General features: G+C 37.5%; 1 protein-coding gene across 1 annotated transcript in view; it reads right to left on the bottom strand.

The window, feature by feature from the left end:
• Positions 1-23,003, bottom strand: part of LOC114053840 (serine/threonine-protein kinase Sgk3) — a 159,326-nt gene that overhangs the window by 69,963 nt on the left and 66,360 nt on the right. The window contains exons 2-4 of the mRNA XM_027876964.1: positions 20,095-20,313; positions 14,167-14,250; positions 5,206-5,278 (exon numbers count right to left, since the gene is read on the bottom strand). Of these exons, the coding sequence (XP_027732765.1) occupies positions 5,206-5,278; positions 14,167-14,250; positions 20,095-20,172 (235 nt within the window). The 5' untranslated portion in view covers positions 20,173-20,313. The remainder of the gene's footprint in view (positions 1-5,205; positions 5,279-14,166; positions 14,251-20,094; positions 20,314-23,003) is intronic.

The raw sequence follows: 23,003 nt of genomic DNA, 5'->3' as shown, positions 1-23,003 counted from the left end.
CATCTCTTCTCTTGCGTTTATGTTAAGCTAGTTTATTTCTTGACTTGTGATGTTATTTTAACCCAGTCTACTGGTACTTTATCCTTCCTTTCTTTAGATATAAGGACTATATCAGTCACATTAAAAGAATTTTTTTAGAATAATTTGTGTAGCATGGGAACTAATTATTCATTAAAAGCTAGACAGAATTCTATTGTGAATCCATCAGGACCATGCCTTCATTTTCCCTTTGGTAGTTCCTTTACAAGTTGAGGAAATTGAGGCAAAAATTTATTTGCTCAAAGTCACATAACTAGTGTCTGTGGCCAAATCTGAACTCAGGTCTCCCCAACTCTAGGCCCAGAGCTTGAGCCACACTGCCACCGAGCTACCTGGCTGGATTAGCCTTCTCTACTGTTAATTCATCAAAATACTCTCATTAGGGTTCTTGGAGTCTTTTCCTGAGGAGACAGCTGCAACCACATTAGCCCCAGTGCATAATTCTTATTTTAGGGAGTTGTTAAAGTTCCTAAGGACTGGAAAAAAGGTCTAGTCCTCTTTCTTGTTAGTCACATGACCCAGAAGTCACAATGATAGTTTACTTATCAAATCTGGTGGTTTTTTTTTTTTGTTGAACAATCCATCTTCCTGGACATTCATCCCTCTCTGAGTTTTTGTTACACCATTCTCCTGGTTCACCTGCTACTTGTTTGTTCCCTCCTCAGCCCCCTTTCCTGTCTCAGCACCCACATCACAGCCCCAAAATGTTGGTGTTCCCCAAGGTTCTATCCTGGGCCTCTTCTCTCCTCTCCCCCTACACTCTGCCTAGTTGTCATCTAATCAACTCCCACGTGTTTCACTATCATCTCTATGAATATGACTCAGATACACAGGTCCAGCCCCACCCATTCACTCCCTCGACCTTCCGTCCTGTATCACCAACTGCCTATTAGACATTTCAAGCTGTATTTTCCTGGAGACATCTTAAATTCAGCATGTCCCAAACTGAACATTATCTCTATTCCCAAACCTTCTCTTCTCTAAACTTACCTAGTTCTAGAAAGCACCACCATTTTCTCCGTTCTCTCTGATTTCTAAACCCCAATATTATCCTGACCTCCTGTCTCTTCCTCGCCCCACACGTCTAATAAGGTTGCCAAAACCTGCTCCTTCACCTTTCACGATATCTATCAAATCCAGCTTCCACTCTTTACTTACAGTTACCCCTTTAGCTCAGGTCCTCATCACGTTTTTGCCTACATTAATGCACCAGCCTCCTAAGTGGTATCTCAGCTATAAGAATCTCATCACTCCAGCCCATGTGACACACTGCTTATCAAAGTAATTTTCCTTAAGCATAGACTCGACCGTGTCAGTCACCTACTCATTCCACCCCAAAGGTTTCTTATTGCCTGTAAAATAACATGTAAACTCTTCTGTTTAACTTTAAAAAGCCCTACACAACCTAAGCCCAACCTGTCTTCTGAACCTCATTCAACATGACTCACCCCCACCCCACCCCACTATCAGACACAACCGAACTGACCTCTTTTTTGTTTTTCACACACTCCAGCTCCCCCATCTGTAGAAATTTGTACTGGCCATCTCATATGCCTGGAGTTCTTACTTTTGCCTCAGAATTTCTCTCTTCAAGATACAGCTCAAGCACCTTCTTCTATATGAATCCCTCCCTGATCCTCCCTCCCTCCCAAACTACCTTGTAATTAACTTCTTTTATATATTTATGTTACCTATATTTTTATAAGTACTTGTCATTCTCCCCATTAAAATGTAAGCTTCTTTTAAGTAAGGATTGTTCAGTCTTTTGAATGTATATCATCAGTGCCTGGAACACAGTAGGTGTTATACTTTTTAGCTGACTGCCCAACAATTGAGTATTTATTTTACTGGGACCGAAAAAATGAAAGATGCTGTATTTGCCATGAGTCATTCCTTAATACAAAATCAGTGAGCGTGCTTAAGTAAATTTAATGCTACAAATGAAAAATATGGTCCATTCTTGTTTTGATGTGTATGCTACTTTCTAGTAGTAGTTAACAATACTGAATTTAATTATTGACTCAACGTCTTAGGAAAGAGAGGGACCTTTAGTATACAAAATGGCTGTTTTGCCTGAATATAGGCTGAAATCCTCAAATTTATCCCCAAAATGAGATCTTCTCGATAGGAAACATATGTAGGTATATACAATAAAAACACAATTACACATAAGCTTTAATAACTTAGAACTGCACAAAGACTTCTGCACAAAGACTTCTGGGACTATATTTTTAGATCTGCACTTTAAGTAAATCACTCTGGCAACTCTGTTGAGAATGGATTAGATGAGCCTTGAGGCAAGGAGATCAATTAGAAGATTGCTGCTATAGTCCAGGCAAGAGGTGATGAGAGCCTGAGCAAAGAGGTGTTTTGAGTGAAAAGAAGAAATGCATACAAGAGATGCCATGGAACAGAAATGGTAAGACTTGGTAATGGTTTAAAGACAGAGGAATTGAAGAAGACAAAAAAATTTCAACCTGAAGTGAATGGAAGGATAGTAGTACCACTCTCAACAATACGGAAATTAAGAAGAAAAATGGATTTTAGGGAAAAATAATAAGTTCTGCTTTAATATACTGAGTTTGAGATGTCAATGGGACATCAAATTCAAAATGTCCAACAGGCATGTTTCCTTTATTTGATCTCATAGCGCTTATTTCCCTTCTGCCCTTATAATACTATAATTTTTATTTTCTGTGTACATCTATTATCCTTGCTATACTGTAAGCTCCCTAAGGAAAAGCATTGTTTTATATCTTCTCCAGAACCCAATACAATACTTTGCACACAGTAAATATGTGATATAATTAATTCATGAATGGAAGAAAATGGTTGCCAGTGATTTTCTCTTTCAATTTTTCTGGTGCACTGACTTTTTGGCATAGCTTGAACACCTTAGTACTATGGCCTATCAAATCTATCTTAAGCCCAGACTTCAGAATTTCTGTATTTCTAACTTCTCATAGGGCATTTATCTTGGATGTCTTACTTTGAACTTGGTATTCTAAAATTATATTCATCAACCTTTCTCTACTCAAAATAACTTTCCTATTTCTGTCAACAGACAATCTTGAAACCTCAAAATTATCTTTGACTCTTTTCTCTCCATCACCTATACTTAGTCACCAAGTTCTGTTGATTCTTCTTTGAAATCTTTCAAACTGCTCCCTTTTGCTTTATTCCCACTGGAACCACCCTAGTAAAGGCCTTTATTACACAACTGTTGCATTTTGTTCTTATCAAGGCTCTGCTCCAATCCAACCTACACACCACCTCCAGACTAATCTGTCTCAAATCCCAATTTTGTCATGACACTCCCTGCTTAAACATTCCAATGCTTTCAGAATAAAATCCAAACCCCTCAAACAAACATTCAAGGCTTATGATACAGCATCACTCAGTCTACTGAATTTTATCCTTTCCTGCTCTTCATATAAACCTTGCCTTCTCGCCAGACTAATTCCCTTTTTGTTCCCTTAATATTGTTCATTCCAACTCCAGGCCTTTGCTCAAACTATCACCCACTCTTCAAAACTTTCCCTTCCTTCTTCTCTCCATCTCAATCCTATTGACTCTACAAGATCTAGCTCAAACCCAATTCCCTCTATTAAATCTTCACCCCGGTGCTCACCCAGATCTCTCCTTTCTCTGAGTTCCTATGGTGCTGATTTCTGTTACTGTTTCTGATATACTTAGTAATATACTGCTTTGCATTGTTACCTAACAGCTTGGAAACGTGCGCACACATACATATACAAGCAACTCTCTAAGGCCATAAATTGAAGAAAAGTTGCTGGCAGAGGTAATTTCCTATACCAATAAAATCCTAAGTCTGCACAAAAAAATACGCAGATATATCTTTTCTTTATGTCTTATCTTTCTAGAAGATGTTAGGCTTCCAGAGAACAGTGACCATGGTTTATTTTTTAAATTTCCTTCAGGACCTAAGGGAGTTCTATGCGGTAAGGAAACATAGGGGACCCTACTGAGTCCTTAGCTCCTAGGAGGCACAGATTACAACCAGACCTAACCCACTACCCATCCATCTTTAATTCTATTCATCTGACCAAATTACCAAGTAGCTGGATGCTTCCACCTCCACTTACATCCTTAACATTTGTTGCTGTTGTTGAGTCACTTCAGTCATGTCTGATTCTTCAGGACCCTGTTTGGGGTTTTTGTGTCAAAGATACTGGAGTGGTTTATCATTCCTTCTCCAGTTCATTTTACAGATGAGGAACTGAGGCAAACAGAGTTAAGTGACTTGTCCAGGGTCACACAGCTAGTAAGTGGCTGAGGGCAAATTGCAACTCAGATCTTCCTGACTCCAGGGCCAGAACTCTATCTACTGTGCCACCTAGCTGCCCAAATCCTTAATATAACCACCCAGTTTTCAGTGCCACCCTGGAATGCTTCAGTTCCTAGACACTTAACCTGTAGCTAGGGTGAACTTAACATTTCACACAAAAGGTACACATAAACTTAGGATTCAAAGAAACTAAGTAAGGCTAAATTTCCTAACCTAATCTAGTTTCATCCTGAATTCCAACCAAGGACAGACCTAGCTCCACAAAGCTACAGATCACCATCTTTGGCTGGGAGAAAAACACCACACATTTCTTCTCTTCCCCTTCCTATCTACTTCCTGTCTCTCTTCTAGATGCTCCCTCCAACTCTTGGTTCCAAAGTTTTATGTAATTAATACTGCAATAATTACTTCACTGTATCCCCAACACTACAAACATCACCAGATAAATATGACTATTAATACATAGGTTAATACTCGGGATGTCTATCCCCAAAACGCCCAACAGTTTACAAAGAAAACTTGATTATTTACAGAAATGTATATGTGTGTATATAAGTATGTGTGTGCATATATACATATGTGTATATAAATAATAAATGTAAATAAAGTAAGCATCTCAATAAATACTTTGTGCTTCTCAACATGTCTATCTAAAAAGGTAAAGATGCGCACATAAAAATATCTAGTATATTTCAGAAATATTGCTAAGTTCTTCTATTGTTTTTCACAAGTCATGTGATTAGGTTGTTAAAATATTATTATGCTATATTATTATGTTAATTGTTACTTGAACATGATTGTTAGTTAACAGCCAAGCTAGTTTCTGGCAAAGTATTTTCCATTAAGTTATTGCTTACCTGGATCAAAATTATCACCAAATATTCTTTTGGCAGGAATCTTCATTGTCATAGTTGGAAATTGTTTCTTTAGCTAAAATTTTAAAAATAAAATTACATGCACTAACAATTTTACAAATCAAATATTAATTCATAGAAACTAAATAGTCATCTGATTTTTTAAAACTTCACCCTAAGATGTCCTTTCTTGTAAAGATGATCACATATGATCACTCAGCATACAATATTAACTTGTATTAACACTAAAGTCTAACTCTGATGCCCCATCCTAGCACGGAAGTGACTCTGGGTTCTTGAGGGCTACGCCAGCAAAATGTAAGCTCTGGTAGAGTCTACCTAAATGGAAAGGCTTCTGGCAGACTCCTTGCAACAGACAAACGCAGCTTTCTGAGGTTGACTAAGACAGCTGAACTGACAAGTGCAATTCCCAGTAGGCTTGCTAGTTGGTGAGGAATTCTTTGGCCAAGCCAACCCATAAAACAAACATAAAATGGTGCTGAAGTCTTACTTGCTGCCTTCCCTCTTTTGCAGTGATTGAAGGGGAGATAAGAGGACCGGACTCTTATCCGGTCCTTATCCGGTTAAGAATCACATAGTTTTTAGACTGTCTATAAACTGTAATAGGTAATAACAATTATTAACTTTAATCCATTGAGAAAAGATGTCATTTGTGTTTTCTTCACATAAATAACAATAGTTTTCCATTATAGTACTTATAGTACAGTAGCCTGGCACACAGTAGATATGTAATAAATATTTATTGATTGATTGATCACAATGTCTTTTATCTTGGTTGCCTCCTTATCTAGTTTTCACCCATTAGGACGTTAATATAAATTAGTGTATCAGATTACATATGTTTTACCTTACCAAGGCATAGAGAACCTGAAGAGCAACACACATTTTGGTCTCCATTTCCTCATCTATAAAGCAGGGATAATACTACTTGTACTAGCTATACTGTAGAACTGTTTCAAAGATAAAGTATCATGAATGTTAATTGTCTGGCAAACTATAAAGCTCTACGTTAGTATGAGCTGTTATAAAGATAGAAGTTTCAGGAATCCAAAGGAGACTAAACATATAATTCAACTGGTAAATAAAATGTGAACATAGCATTTTTACTTTTATCTTTTGTTTCATGTCTGAAGTGAACATTACTTTCTGATTTATGGTCAGGTTTGGCCTGATTTATTCCCCTAATTGCTACCACATTGATATCATTTCTCATTTCTCCCTCATCTTAAAGCAGGCCTACACAACCTATGGCCCACAGGCCCACCAAAGGATTTTGGGCAGCCCAAAAAAATGTAGAGGATGTTTTCCTCTACATTTTTCGAGGGCCACCTGAAATCCTGCAGGTTAAAGACTGAAAAAAATCCAAAGGGTAAAGGAAGGGAGGGAAATGCAGAAAAAGCAGGGGCAGAGAAAAATATAAAGAGAGCAAAAAGATACACAAACAATGCAGAAAAGAGGGGTAGGGAGAGGAATGAAGAAAATAGCAATGAACTTGCCTCTCACAAATCAAAATATGGAAAATGAGATTTTTAATAGAATTTTTTTCTCTTAAAATGAAAAAAGAAGAACCAAGCAAACTATCTACTTCACTATTTTGCCTAAAACACTATGGTCTGACACCATATCCAAGAACTGTCACACAAAGGGATCAAAAAGCCACTATCAAAGACCTCAGTGTTAGGATTTTCTAAACTTGATACCATATAAGAAAAATCTGCACTGGTGGAATATTTCCACACCAAGAATTACCTACACTAAAGAACTCATAGATCCAATATATATGTGTATCTATGTATGTACACAGATAGATATTATGTGTGTATAAATATAGAATGCTTAAATGTTAGAAATTTTTAAATGTTAGTATCTTGGACTCCATCTCTTAGTATCTCTCCCACCTAAAAAAAGCTGGAGACATTTATCCCTTCCTAATCTGTTTCATATCCAATTGAAAGACAAAATTTTTTTAAAAAATCTTTAGAGGTTCTATGAATACCTGCAATCACATGATTTCTAGCAAATATATACATATATACTTCAAATTTAACTAAAAATTATAGAAAATAAGCCCATTTGCTTCAGTCTTACATTTTGTTTCAAGAGGGTGGCTTAAACCACGTTAAACCTCTTTGAAGTGTATTAAATTTAATCAAAATCAGGCAAGACCCAACTTCCAACATTTATTAGAACCTCTTTAAGCAATGACACATTGTCTAAATACTTGAACTCTTGAACACAGTAATACATTTCTGAAGGAAGTGACACATGACAATCACAGAAAATATTTTGTAAATTTAAATCACTGCATAGTTACTTTTATTTCCCAATTTATATAGTATTATTGATAGTCTAAGTAAACAGGAAAAATATATTTGTTTCTGATATTTATTTTCATCACATCAAACTGTTCTGTATTACTTACAAACCTAACAATTAATTTCTCATAAGAATTTTTTTTTTTGTGAGGCAATTGGGGTTAAGTGACTTGCCCAGGGTCACACACCTAGTAAATGTCAATGTCAAGTGTCTGGTCTGAGACCGGATTTGAACTCAGGTTCTCCTGACCCCAGGGTGAGTGCTCTATCTACCGCGCCACCTCATAAGAATTTTGTAAAAGATAACTTAGGTAGACTGGAATTTGTTCCCAGACAAACATGGACCAGCTGGTATGAGTGGGTGTTGGTACTGACCCTTTCGGCAACCACCTGTCAAGAAGGAAGCTATCAGGGAGGGAGCCCTTGGGGGCTGCCCTGCCTGCTGTGTCCATGGGGTGCCTTAGATTTGATAGAAAAGACTGTGTGGGTCACTCTCACCTGAGATTACCAAGTAGTAGGAAAATTACATTCATTAAAAGCAAATGCCTTTAGTTTATCTGTAATCCAGAGCTTTGTATCAGGGAGAACCACTCTTCCCACAATACCATTTAATACATTTTAGACATAGCTACCCTAAAAATTCCATTACAAAAGATGGACAAAAAAAGCAGAAAAGGATGAAATTGTATTTTCTCTATAATCAGTCTTAGCTGCTCCATAAAAGAGTATTATTTTCCATATAATTAATTGCCAACTATTAGGTGATATTTACTGTGCTACTTTGAGTTTTTCTCTAAGTCCACGATAAAGGATCAACCCAAAGCAAGGAAGTCCCTGCTGGTTCTTTTTAGTATTTTTGGGAATACCAGAGTGGTGTTCTGACTGTCTATCTCCTCTCTCTCATTCTAACTACAAGTCTAGCTCACTTCCTTTTGTAGTCATGTTGTCTTTATTATTTTTTATGCCACTAACACAAACCATCATTAGTAACTCGATGCAATGCTATGCATGCCATGCATCAGTCTATTTCCCTTTGGGTTATTTGCAATTTTGATTCTTCTAAGATCATGATGACATTCCAAAACTAACAGTCACACAGCATCCCTAGAAGAATACTATTTTTAAAGTTGTGAGCTTTTAAAATACTGACCAGTCTGGGATTGCTAAAAACATGTTGCAATTTCCTAAATATAATCCTAACTTATTTCCTCAAATTATTACTTAATTCTAGGCCTAGCTTACTGCCTAGCTATCCAAAATGCACATAATGATGAGCTAATTCAGTAAGTTAGCTACCAGTTACAGCCTAAGCATTAACATACTTTTTCATCCACTTCGTTTTTCCAAGGAGGATGGTTAGGATATTCCTTTCTCATTTCTGTAGGGTTTCACTTTTCAGTATACTTTGCAAAGAGTACAATGTAACACGTAAGTTAATAGGGAATCTTTCTTTTGATTTGACTCTGCACAAGATATCTTACTAACAAACCACTAAGATGAGCCTATTCCTCCTTATTTTATACCTGATTTGTGTATCACTGGACAAAAGGACTCCTTATAGCCCTGTTAGATTCTTGTACAATTTTGGTGAATGTCTGAGATGTTTTGTTTGAAGAAAGCCTTTTCAAGTCTGCAATTAGTTCTACCAAGTCATATGCTCAGAAACAAAACATCAACAAACAGACAGCAGGATGATAGAAAAATTAGCAGCAAAAGCCTATTCTCTTCTCATGCTGTCATCAAGGACAACACTGATACACGGACAGGCCATTCTTACAAAGCTTTTTTATAACTGCAGAGGCCTTCTTGGACGCTATTTTTTATTTTTTTGAAGGGTGGTTAAAGCACTGCAATAATTTCCATGATTTCGGCATCCTCCCTTGATAAATCTTTCACTGTGAATCCTGAGTACGCTGAACACTGTGCTGTGTCCATTAGCATGGATTATTTCTGTCTCTATATATATATATGTATTTCTGTATTGGTCGGGTTCAGCTGCTCTAACTTCTACCTTTTATTTATTTATTTTTTGTTTTTGTTTTTTTGATGAGGCAATTAGGATTAAGTGACTTGCCCAGGGTCACACAGCTAGTAACTGTTAAGTGTCTGAGGCCGCATTTGAGCTCAGGTCCTCCTGACTCCAGGGTTGGTGTTCTATCCACTGTGCCACCTAGCTGCCCCTAACTTCCACCCTTTAAAGTACTGTCTTCACCTTCGTAGTAAGTTAGGTATTAAAAGTGTTGGAGTCCAAACGCTATATAGTTCTACTTTCACTGCCATTACAAGTAAACCACTGTTAAAAAATACCAAGAATCTGTTTCATTTTGCATCTGCTTGTTGTCCTGCTTTCTAATTTCATCCACAAATTTTCTCAATGTTCTAGCTTAATTAGATCTTATAACTGCTCCTCAACTGCTTTCTTTAAGTTCTGTAAGGCAATTTTGCTTAGATCTTCAGTCATCTTCTGTGACATTTGGCAAATGAGCTCATACTTGAAATAGTGGCAAGAGTAGCAACCTCAGAATCAGGTGTCCATTGTTCAGTCAGATCACTGACTGGATAGCAAAGGATGAAGTAAATTCTAAATTACAATAACTGAAGATAGTGCCTTATTCTTTATATCTGGCAAAGAGATTAAGGGCTTGCTGGCTGAGGCAACTTTTGGACTTTGAGCTTCTTCCTTTGTGACAACTATTTTAGATCAATCAACAAGAATATTTTACTATGTGCCAGGCACTGTGATAAGTACCGATGACACGAAGGCATAAGTGTCCTTGTCCTAAAGGAGCTCTCGTTATAATAAGGCAGACAGTGTACATAAATAGGGACATACAAGACGCATACAGAATAGAAGAAAGGTAACCCGAGAGGGAAGGTTCTACAAGCTGACGTCCAAGGAGAGGCTCTGATAGAATGTGGCATGGGAGCTACTGAAGGACGCCAGGAATTCTAAGAAGGGCTAAAAAGCATTTATTAAATGCTTATTATGTGCAGGAATACAAATAGAAAAGCAAAACCGTTCTTTCTCTAAAGGAGCTAACATTCTAAGAAAGACACCACATATAGGAGGTTTCAGATGCCAAGTCAGATGGTACTGTATCATCTTTATGTTATTTCCAACATACTGATGTTGAACCATTTGAATGTGTGCAAAGGACTTTCATGATGTGTACTTTCTTATATTCAGTAACTGTGGGCCCAATCTACAGGACACTAAGGAGGCAGAGGCTGCAGCAGCTGGAGAACCAATTGCCAGGTTACATCTACACACCGGTTGATTCCCTGGATGACAGCTGCAGGGGCTAGGCTGGAAGCAGGGCTGCTGCTGTGGTAGGCACTGCTATTCTTGAAGCTCCTGGACCTCAGGTGCTGAAATGTCTCCATCCGGGTCAGATGGGAAGTGATCGTCAAGATGGTAATAGTGGTTTTATTTGCTAGGCACATATTTCTCCCTGCCTCTTTCTCAAGACGCCTCTCTGCTTCATCTAGGCTGGCTTGCCTGCCCTGTGAGTGGCACTTGGTGGGGGTGGCTGACTCCTTCTTCACAGAAGCACTGGGAAAGTCAGTGACTAGGCTAGTAAGGTTGGATTGAATGTGCATACGGAAGAAAACCAGAAAATTAGGAAGGAACAAGGTTGTGAAGAGTTTTAAATATCACATAAAGGGTTCTAGGTTTGATTAACAAATAGAGAGCTGAGAGTTTACTGAGGGGGCTTGGAAGTATGTGACATGGTTAGAATTATACTTTAGAAAGCTGTGTGGAAGGTAGAATAGAATTCAGTGAAACCTGAGGCAAGAAGACCAATTAGAAGGGTATTACAATAATCCAGGCAAAAAGTGAAAAAAGCCTGTACTCAGGTGGTGGCCATATGATTGGTAAGAAAGGGACTACAAGAGATGTGAAAGTCAAAGCGACAAAGATAGTAACGAACCGAGGAGGAGACCAAGGTTGCAAACCTAGGTGAACTGAGAGAATGGTAGTGTCCTTGACATATGGAAGTTCCTAAGAGAAGCAGGTCTGAAAAGAGAGATTTAAGTTCTGTTTTGGACATGATGAGTTTGAGATGTCTATGAGATACCAGCATGAACTGGCCAATAAGAAGTCATGCATAAGGGACAGAAGCACAAGAGAAAGATTACAACTGGGGACTGCACAGACACACACCCCAGTGAATCATTTAGATACTGATAACTGAACCCATGGGAGAGGATAAGATCACCAAGTGAGATGGTATAGAGAGAAAAGAGAAGAGGGCCCAAGACCAAAGAAGGGTCCTTGTGGGACCACCACAATTAGTGAGCATGGCATCAGATGAATTGTCCATTTCTAAGTTTTTGCAATCGACAACTTTACAGAAGTACAAATGGAACTGCTAATAACTGAGCTTACCATATTCACCTTTTATTCTAATTTGGGATTTATCATGACCTTTTCTACACTGCACATCCTCATCTAATTCGAAAGTGATGACCAGGCCGGTAACCAGTTACTTCCTGTCTTTTAAGGCATGCAGTACTCAGTTTCTCCCCTTCCCTTCCTCTCCTCCCTCTCTCTTTACCCTCACTCTTTCTTTATCTCTCACAACCTTCACTCCTCTCCCCCCACGTCTCTGTGTTTATCAGTACCTTCTAACTCTACTTGAAAAATTTAAGATGTACAAGCATGAGTCACCCAAGCAGTCCTAAAACCTTCTGGATCCTTTATTTTCTTGAAAATGAACTGTATTGTTCAGCACTGTTGATGTTCCCCAGCACCTACCCATTCTGTGCTTGGATAACTGGGTATCAAGGAATTTACTGTCTTAGTCTAGAGTATCTTACTAAGTTCTTCATAGAATTTCTCTATTTCTTCACTCTCTGCAATAGATTATAACACATAAGCTGTAACTATCTTCAGGTTAGTCTAATTGTTTAGAACATTATGTGTATGGTGAAATGAGCAAATGATCTGTAAAATTATGTTCTTTGTTTCAGGGAGCACAGGACCAATGCCAGCAAATTACTTATTCACCTCTCCAAGGAGAATCTGGGAACCATCTTTCCATTTAGCTCCAAAATCTTTTCCAACTTCATTTATATCAAGATTATTAGTATGGATATGGTTCAGTGTCTCCATCAGGGTATCACTTCATTAGTCATCAAGCAAAGATTGCACGTTAAGAGTACCACCTGTTAAATTAATGTTTACAGTCGAAAAATTGTGATTCTTGTACCTTTTTTTTCTTTTTAGCTATTCCACTATCATGGAAGAATAATCAATCAATCAATAAACTATGTGCCAACCACTGTGCTAAGCACCAGTGATTCAAAATGAGGAAAAAGACAGTCCCTGCCCTTGATAATCTTAAATTCTAATAAGAAAGGGCTACATTAGACTAAGAGCATTTTGCATTTATGTCAATTTCAAGGCTTTACTATTTAGGAAAAGGAATTAAACTATTCGATGGCCAACTTTCTGATTTTAAGTCTTCTACACTTAGCTTGGCTATAATTGCTATCATGTGTAGACGGCAGCCTTTCACCAGGCCAATACTCAAAGCCTTTCCATCTGAAGGTGTCAAAAAAAAAATAATACTAGCTGGCACTGATGTTGCACTTCTGAAATTTACAAAGTGCTTTACAAACATTACTATCTTATTTGTTCCTTATAACTATCCTGGGAGACAGGTACTAAAGGTATTATCATTCTTCCTATTTTACAGATAAGCAAAGAAGTTAAGTCACTCACTGGTGGTCAGTTAGTAAATGCATTGCAGCTTTAAAGCCTAGCTATCTCCAGGGGGCAAATCCATTGGTCTTTCTACTACACCACTCAGCATTTTAATCACAGTGAAATAAATTTAGGATAGAAATATGACAACTATTTTCTTGCCCCTGAGTGAAATAGATTTAAACGCCAAAAACACCTACTTGTGAGAGAAATCATAGCACTAATTTAATCACTTATTCCAGCTCTCAATTTAAAAGAAAAAAATAGTTATAACACGTTTGGACTGTTGCTTTACTTATTAGTAAGGTATAGTTTATATGCTGGCCCCCCATTTTTATAAGATATTTGTAACAATTAATCCCTGGGGTATGATTAACTTAAACAAACATGAAAATACATTTCCTGAATTTAAATAGCAAAAGTCCTGGCCCTCAGAGAACTTCGGAGAATCAGTTACTTATTTCAGTTGTGTCAAGTTTTTTATATCTAGGGAAAGTGAAACATCTCTAAGAGCTAATCAAAGTGGTCTCACAGAAGAAAACCTGGGCTCACAAGGATGGTTGGGCTCATGAGATAGGCTTTAAAAACTAATCAATTTGTTGGATTTACCAAGCAATATCATTATTAACAATTCCCAGGGAGATGGAATGGCATCCCCCTTACAGACTCTGATGTATATTTTAAGTACATTTGAAGCTTCTCAGATGTACTTCAAATGATCTTGTGACGAATTTAGGATAATTCACATTTTTAAAAAAATTATCAAGAAGCTATTTTTTATGAAGCACCACATGCCTTTTTCTTAAGCAGAATAATGAGCATTACAATGTAAATTGAACTCAAATAAATACTTTGTTGTTGGATCTTTCTAGGATGATTTTTGTTTTAATTGAATTTTGTAGACAGAATCTTACTCACTGTGTTATAAAGCTTATCAAATTCAGCATATCTCCTGAAGACAAACCATTCATTCCTTCCAACTGAAACTAATACTTTATAAACCTGTAAAAATAAAGGGAAAATTAATTTAACTACAAACAGAAAGTGCCAAGCATATGTGATTTACCAGGATGCAAAATCATGCCCATTAAACCAGTTTAATTTTCTTTTATCATGCACAAGTTCAAATGAAATTATTACATAAGAATAGAAAACTTTCACTGCTTTAAAATGCAAAGGTTATAGGTTTATAGAAACTACAAAGTTTTAAATACAATAATGATATTCATTTAAAAAATTAAGATACTTATGATTCAAGAGAAAAGTATTCTCAAGAAAACTACAATTGTGCACAGAATAAAATTAGCTTCTAAACAGAAGCTTAAAAACTTTTTTAAAAGCATAAATACTTTTCCCTTCTCCAAAGTTTTGGCTGAGATTAGGTTTCAGGTTTGGGAGGGGAAGGACAATAGTGGTTCTAATGTTATGCTTTACTTCCTAAGCAAGTAGAGGTCAACACCATTCCCTTAGTGACTAATCAGTAAAGTTTCAGAGTGGGACACTTAGGGATATTGTGGACTACATTCCTCTCTCACATGAGAATCTCACAAAACCAAGAAAGGTAGAGAACTGACTTGGACATCTCCCAGATAAGTCTTCACCATCAATGAAAGTTCTATACAAGTTCAGAAAAAATATCTTGTCTGCTAAGTTTTCCAGTGTACTTCATTTGAAATATCCTAGTCCTTTCCAGCTCAACGACTTATTTTTCCTAAAAATCCCTATTATTCAATTCGTCATACTGGCAATCCCATACCCAAACATTCACAAAATAGGATAAAGACATCTGGGTATAGTATAATGATACAGATATGGAGCAATTGTTTATATGGAAATCATCTTTAGAGCTGAAGTTGAAATAAATACCCCATATCCTTTTTAACAACAGTGTCTTCTTTCTGCATAATGCATTATAATCTACAAAGTATATTTGCAAGCATTAATTATCTCACTTGATCCTCACAACTACCTGGTGAGGTAAGCAGGAAAGGTATTTTGTATCTACTTTACAGATAAGAAATAATTCAACAATTCAATTCAACAAATATTAATTATGTGCACACTAAGTAAAAGGAACTGTGACTAAAGAGAGAAATATAAAACCATTCCCACCCACAAAGGGCTTACATTTTACTAGGTTATGTCCCCTGTACATAAATCTAGGTTCAGAAAGGTTAAAGTGCCCAAGATCAGATGTTTATTAATTAGAAGCCCTGGAATCCATGTCTCTTGATTTTCTCCATGCACCAGTATAATCAACTTCGCTTTAAAAAAAAATCAACAACAGGGAGGGGGAGAAAATCTAAAACTCAAAATCTTATGGAAGTGAATGGTGAAAACAAAAAATTAATTAATTATTTAAAAGAAAATATCGACAACACATCCTTCAGGGAACCACATTGTATCAACATATAGGAGACATGGCCTTCAAAGAATTTATATTCAGAAATACTTTTAAACATGAATTCACTGCAGGACATGTAATGTGTAGAAAAAATTATGACATATTTAGTAAATATTTTGGGAGGTTATAAAATCTCCACAAAAGGTAAAATCCAAAACACTTCAGGTTTTTTTTTCAGAAATGCTTTAGACAACAAAGCAAGGTGACACAGGAAGAGTTCTACTAAAAATTACATATAATTACATTTTAATAATAATAATAATTATTATTATTATAATGATAATAACTATTATTTATGTAGTACCTTTTATGTGCCAGGCACTGTGCTAAGCACTTTACAAATATTATCTCAAGTTATTCTCACAACTCTGTGAAGTAGGTGGTATCATACCCATTTAATAGTTGAGGAAACTGAGGCAAACAGAGGTTAGCAACTTGCTCAGCCTCACACAGCTAAGAAGTGTCTAAGGCCAAATTTGAACTCAGGTCTTCCTGAATCCAGGCCCAGTGCTCTATCCACTGTGCCACCTACCTGACTCTTAACAATATACTGGAATACATAATATAATGTATGATTACATAATATAAAATAATATAACATAATATATACAATAACATATTACTAGCCTTGAGGCCATGTGTGGCCTTCTAGGTCCTCAAGTGCAGCCCTATTCAGTCAAAGGGTCGCACTTGAGGATCTTGAGGGCCACACGTGGCCTCGAGGCTGCAGGTTTCCCACCCCTGTAATCCAGGCACTGTAGTAGGTTCTGGGGATAGAAAGACAGAAGTGAAACATTCCCTGCTTTCAAAGAGCAGACAATCTAGCGAGCAAAGACAGAGGCAAGAGCTGCGGTTGACACAGAATCAACAAGACTTGGTAACCGATTAACAAACCGAGTAAGTGATGAGGAAGAGTTGAGAAGGACCAATGTATAAACCTAAGTGCCTGGAAGGGCCAGAAAGAAACAGGAAGTTGGGAAAACGAGTAGCTCTGGAGGAAAAGATAATGAGTTCCTTTTTGGACGTGCTGAGTTTGAGATTCGTACAGGACAGTTCAAAAAGTCCAGTGGGCAGCTGGTGACACAGTAGTTGAATTCAGGAAAGACAGGAGAGCTAGATATATACATCCAAGAGTCAACGGCACAGAGATGATCATTAAAACCCTTGGGAGGGGTCACCAAGAAAGTGTAAAGAGAGAAGAAAGTCAAGAACAGAGCCTTGGGGGGTACCCACAATAAGAGGGAAAGGGTTGCTGAAATGTCAGTGTGCCATAAAACACACAATACATGTCTGAGAGCAGTAAGGACTTCTAGGGTCCTGAAATGTAACAACTATTATTCCATTTATATAACATTTCAACGTTCACAGATTGTTTTCCTTAGAATCTTGTGAGGTAGGTATCTCAAATATTTTAGCATCCTTATTAACTGGATGAGTGAACAAAGGCTGAGAGATGTTAAAAAAAATTTTGGCCAAAGTCACACAACTGCTGTAAGAACTGAAATCCAAGCCAAGATCTCTTCTGAATCCAATTTCATCATTCTTTCCACAACACTGAACTATCTCAATGAGGAAGAAACATACTCCAAAACATGGGCAGGAAGGCATCTGGACTTGTACAAGTTACCCTAGGGAGAAAACTGTCTCCACCTTTTCATGCCTGAAATTCCTTTAACTGTGAGCAAAGCATTTCATGAATTCAATTGTAAATACCCTTACTCAGTACCTACTTCATCTTTGTATCCCCAGTGCACAAAGATGAAGTATAACATTTCTGGCTCTCAAAAAATTTATAATCTAGTGAGGAAGGTGAGATATACACAAATAATTATTATGCACGTTAAAACATGATTAACTGCCTGGACAAATTGGCAAGAGAGATTCCAAAGGCAAAAAGATCCCTTCTACCTGGAGGATGAAGAGGAAAGATGTACAGAAGGCATCACAGAGTAGGGTGTGCCTCATCTGGGTCTTGAAAGAGAAGGATTTCAATGGGTAAAGATGTGCAGGATGCCATGTACAAATGAGCTGTGACAGAAGAAAGCAGGGGAAGAGCAAGTCGATCACTTGGCTAGGGCAACACCCAAGTTCACCAGAGCTCACCAGGCTCCTGGATGACCTCCCAAGTGGTCTCCTCGCTCCCATTCTCTCCTCTCTCTGGTCCATCATTCAGAGATACAGAATCACAGAATTTGGCTGGTATGTGGAAATGGAGGAAGAAGAGAATAAAAGCACAGATTCTAGCTGTGGAGACCATGAAATCTGTCACAGCCTCCAGAAAACACAAGTTTCTGGTTACTTCTGTTACCACACTGATGATTCTACCCTCCTCCCCCTTCAGAGGCTTTTATGTACCAGTCAAATTCTGTGATTCTGCATGTGTCAAGAATGGGCTAGAGAGAGGGGCAGCTAGGTGGCGCAATGGATGGAGCACCAGCCCTGAAGTCAAAGGATCTGAGTTCAAATCCAGCCTCAGATCAAACACTTGACCCTTACTAGCTGTGTGACCCTGGGCAAGTCACTTAACCCCAATTGCCTAAAAATAAATAAATAAACAAACAACAACAAAAAGAACGGGCTAGAGAAGGAAGGAATAGAGACCAATTAGAAGAGTATAAAGACCAATTGATTTCTGATCTTTCTGAGCTGATAGACAATTTATACCTAGTAGGTATTTTCTTGGTCATCTCTTGGCAGCAGGCAGGGGAAAATTAGTCAGCCAAATATTAAGTCATATGGATGGAGCACCACAGCAAGCCATCCATGCCATCAGGAGATTTCTTGATTGTCTGAGAGTGAGTGGAGGACAGGAAGAATAAATCAATGAACTCAAGCCAAGGAAATGGAGTAGGAAAAACGAAAATCAGAAGAGAAAATGACATTCCCCTCTGTGGGCAATAGGACAGCAGATGTAAAGGTAACTGGTTCTCAATGTAAAGAGAATCATAAACTATAAATCATAGCCCCAGAAGGCTGGGCCTGGGGTGCCTGAGTTGAGGATTAAGCTAGCATAAGTTTAAGTGCCAATCAGTTTGAGAGTAGAAAATTTCATTGGTAAGCAAGCACTTCTAAATAGCTCATCTTTTTGTCTTTTTCTGAATTCTTACATTCTCTTCTCCCTTGTAACCTTAGTTCTTCACAATTACCTCTCCAGTCTTCCTAGCTCCACTGGCCCATCTTTGGCTCCCCCACAAACATCCCCTTCTCTCCCTACATCTCCTGCTCCCTGCCTTTGCCTGTGCTGTCTCCCTGTGCCTGGGATGCTCTCTCTCCTCAACTCTGGCCTTTTACGCTCCTTTGCTTCTTCTTTCAAGACTCAGCTCAAAGGCCACTTTCCTGGTCCCCTCAGCTGCTAGAGCTTTACCTTCTAAGGTTACTGTCCATGCGTCTTTTCTCCCTACCTATTTACACATTGTCTCCCCATTGAAGTATAAGTTCTTTGAGGGCGGAACTACTTTTTCCTCTCTTTGTATCCCCAGAACTTAGCACAGTACCTGGCACACAGTAAGCACTTGTACAATGAAGTAGTTAAAGATAAGGCAGAATGGAAAGAGGAAATAAGAAAGGCAGAAAGAGGCAGGGGAAGAAAATGAAGAAAGTTTTTAGGGATCTGGCATAACTTTTCTCTAAATCCATAAGCAAGATTCAGGAAGCTCCACTGGGACTTAGCAACCAGGTTATTTTAGTAAGAAGCAATAGGGTGAAAGTCCCAGACAGGTTCCAAAAAAGAGCTATGAGCCCAGAAAGCTGCCTGGGTCAGTGAGGTTTGGATTCCACATCCTTTGGAAAAATTATTATGATACTAGTACAAATGAAAGAAAGGATGACAGGCATAATGCTAAGAAAGAAACAAAAAAGATCTGACAGCTAAGGACAAGCTGAAGATGACACCACATTTTTAGGAGTTGGTAACTAAAAGAATGAAGGTGCCAACAGTGGAAACAGAGATGCTCAAAACAAATAGTGGTTACAAAATAAAATGTAAATTGTCTCACCACAAATAAGTAAATGACTGCCCACAGATCCTTTCTCATTTTAACAGAGAATATGTGAACAACATCTATTTCAAGTAGGAGGAAAGATTACCAACAAAGTTTAAAAGATAGGCCAGAAGCCCCTGTTGACTCTACACTTTTGCCTAGCAGAGACCTCGTTTAACTTCAAGTAAAGGAGAACAGAACATGTTCCATTTGTGTTATTATCAAGGGAGCCACAAATATATGCAGTTGAGTTCTGAATGATTTCTAACACCTTCGTTCTTTAGCTTATGCTAGCAAAGTACTACTGCATATTCTAAGAACAATGTTGTATGTTCCATTAGACAAATTAAGAAAAGATCATTTCCTTGTAATAAGACAATACTTGGACTATAAAACATAGTTTTCCAAACTTTTGTCTATTCAATTATTTTCCATATACTTCACGTTAATATACATACTTACAGTGAACCTCTTTTTTTTCTCCCTGTGTTCATCAGAGCTTGGGATGCTAACACTTGGGCAGCTCTCTTTGCAGTCCATGGTACAGCCTCTTTGGATTAAATGTCTCAAATGGACACCACCAAAAAGAGTCTGAAGTAGTTTCCAATATTATACAAATTCAATAATACTGATCCAAAACATAAAGTTTCTTGGGAAAACATTCAAATTCCATCATGCAACCTTTAACAAAAAGAAAAAAAAAATAGAATTTAGAAACATCAAAAAATACTTTTATGTTCTGTCTTCTAGAGGTGTAAGAGTCTTTTGGGGGATCGTGAGATTAGACTGAGGTCATATAAAAAAAGCCTTGAGTGCCAGAAGGAGAAATGATAGAACATCTGCAGCAGCTAGAGATTTCTGAAAAAGGGATTAACATGATGAAATTGGTATCAATTTGTTTACTCTGCAGAATGATCTTCAAGAAGAGACTAAAAGTTGGAAAAGTAGTTTAAGAAATAGTCCAGGCATGAAGGATGTGATGAAAAGTAAGGGACAGATAAATGAGAGAGCTATTTTAAAAAAATTTCCACAGGACTTTGCAACTGGTTAAACAGAGAGGTTTGAGGGAGGAGTCAAAGAATGTTTCTACTGTTCCCAAATTTGAGTGGACTAGAAGTGTATCAATGACAATAGCCAACTTGGGAGAAGGTGTTTTGCAGCTTTTTGGTTGGCAAAGAAGGCACTGCGGATGAACTCAGGTTTGCTTACACTGAGTCTGATATGATACTAGATCATTCATTTATATGCATGCTCTGTGCTGAAAAACACAGGAACAAAGACTGATAAAATATCTAGATTTTAGTTATCAATACAGAACACAAATTGTTAAAACCTAGCTAGAGGAGATAGAATTCCTGAACCAAAGGAACAAATATGGAGTGAGAAGAACAGAGGGCCAAGGATTGAGCTTTGGGGGAATATGTGGTTAGGAGGCAGAAGAGAAAAAAGAGCCAAATATCAAGCTGATATGAAATGGTTAGAGACGCAGATTAAGTACAAAGTACAGCATCATGAAAATGAAATCAAGAGAGTTCCAAAAAGGGATCAAGTGACCATAACAGTGCCAAATAATACAGATAACAAGGAAATTAAACTCAAGTTAAGACACCACTCTTAGATTTGTCATAAGCATAGTATTAGATCATTTAAACTGCAATTCAATAGAGGTTCTGGAAGCCAGATTGCCAGAAGTTAAAAATGGAATAGATAGTAAGGATATGTAAGTAACAGGTGCCACTCTGCAGTGAAGAGAAATAAGATAATATCTAGCAGTCAGCAGAATCAACACAAAGTTTTCCAAAATGGAGAAAAATCTGGGCACGTATGAACACTAAAGGAATAAGTCAGTAGGGAGGGAAAGACAGAGGAAGAGGAATAAGTAAGGGAACACAATCCCTTGGAGTCTGAAAGAAATGCAATCAGGATGGAGATCAACTAGCAAATTAATGCATTTGGGTTGAAGAGTCAGTATGAAACTAAAGTTAATCGTGGCAGTTGTCAATGTAATTGGGAAAGATGCTGCACCTACATCCCCATTTGTAGGGCTCTGTAGCTGGGGCACTCTCCAAGGTGGCCGGACAAAGTTGTGTTTTATGGGACCCACGCTAGAACTGGCTTAGGGGTAAACAGATTCATCTATCTTTGAGTCAAGAAATCTCCAGACTAATCAAATCCCTAAGGAGTGCTGGTTCTGACCTACAAAACAGAAGCAGGAAGAAAACACGCTTGGTCAAGACAACTAATTCTGCCTCTGTACCAACTCAAAACAATCTGGTTCTCAAAGTATGAATGCCTCACAAGTATATGCTGATGAATCAATAATACCTGTATTACTGATAACCCTTGTACATTTCATGTGGTTTTGACATTCCTACTTGGACTTTATGTAGTCCTCTGATTTGTTACGGCATTCATCATGTCATGAGGTATATTACAGTTATCTTGGTGTCTTATCATCCTAGCTCCATGAAAACAAGGACGATTTCTTATCTAAACTTTGTCCCCTATCTAACATGCCATTCTGTCCATAGCAGGAATTTCACAAATGTTTGATACATTTGTCCTGATAAGATACAAAGCAAACAAAAAACCAAAAATACAGACCAATATCCTTAATGAATACAGACACAAAAATATTTAATAAAATATGAGCAAATTGCAAATACAGCAACATATTAGAAAGATTACACATGATGACCAGGTTGGGTTTATTACTAGGCATGCAAGACTGATTCAATAGTACAAACAAAATGAACTATATTAACGACACAAATAATAAAAACAAGATGAAGACAAATGCTAAAGAGGCTTTTCACAAAATCCAAATTCCATTTCTCTTAAAAACATAAGAAAGCATAGGAATAAATGGACTTTTCCTTAAGATAGTAAATAATGTTTATTTAAGACCAAGAGCCAGTATCTATGTAACAGAAAAGTTTTCTAATAGATCAACCAAGGATGTCCATTATCACCACAACTATTTAACACAGTGCTAGAAATGCTAGCTACACTAATAAGACAAGAAAGAGAAATCCAGGGAATAAGCAAAGCAAAGAAGTAACAAAATCATGTCTTTTTTCTTAATATGATGATTTACATAGAAAACTCGAGTCAAAAAAATTGAAACTATAATTAAGTTGTGGGATATAAAATAAATACACACAAATCATTAGCATTCCAGCATATTACTAACACAACCCAGCAGAAAGTGGAGTACAAAGACACAAAGAGAAATTCCATCCAAAATAACTACAGAAAGTATAAAATATTTGGCAACCTGCCTACTAAAACACACCTAGAAACTATACAACTAAAAAAGTCTTTATAGAAATAGAGACCTATATAATGAGGGGAAACATTAATTGTTCATG

Source organism: Vombatus ursinus, unplaced genomic scaffold (genome assembly GCF_900497805.2).
Source record: "Vombatus ursinus unplaced genomic scaffold, bare-nosed wombat genome assembly UNPS02014812.1, whole genome shotgun sequence".
Classification (NCBI taxonomy): domain Eukaryota; kingdom Metazoa; phylum Chordata; class Mammalia; order Diprotodontia; family Vombatidae; genus Vombatus; species Vombatus ursinus.
This window is presented reverse-complemented; position numbering and strand designations above follow the sequence as displayed.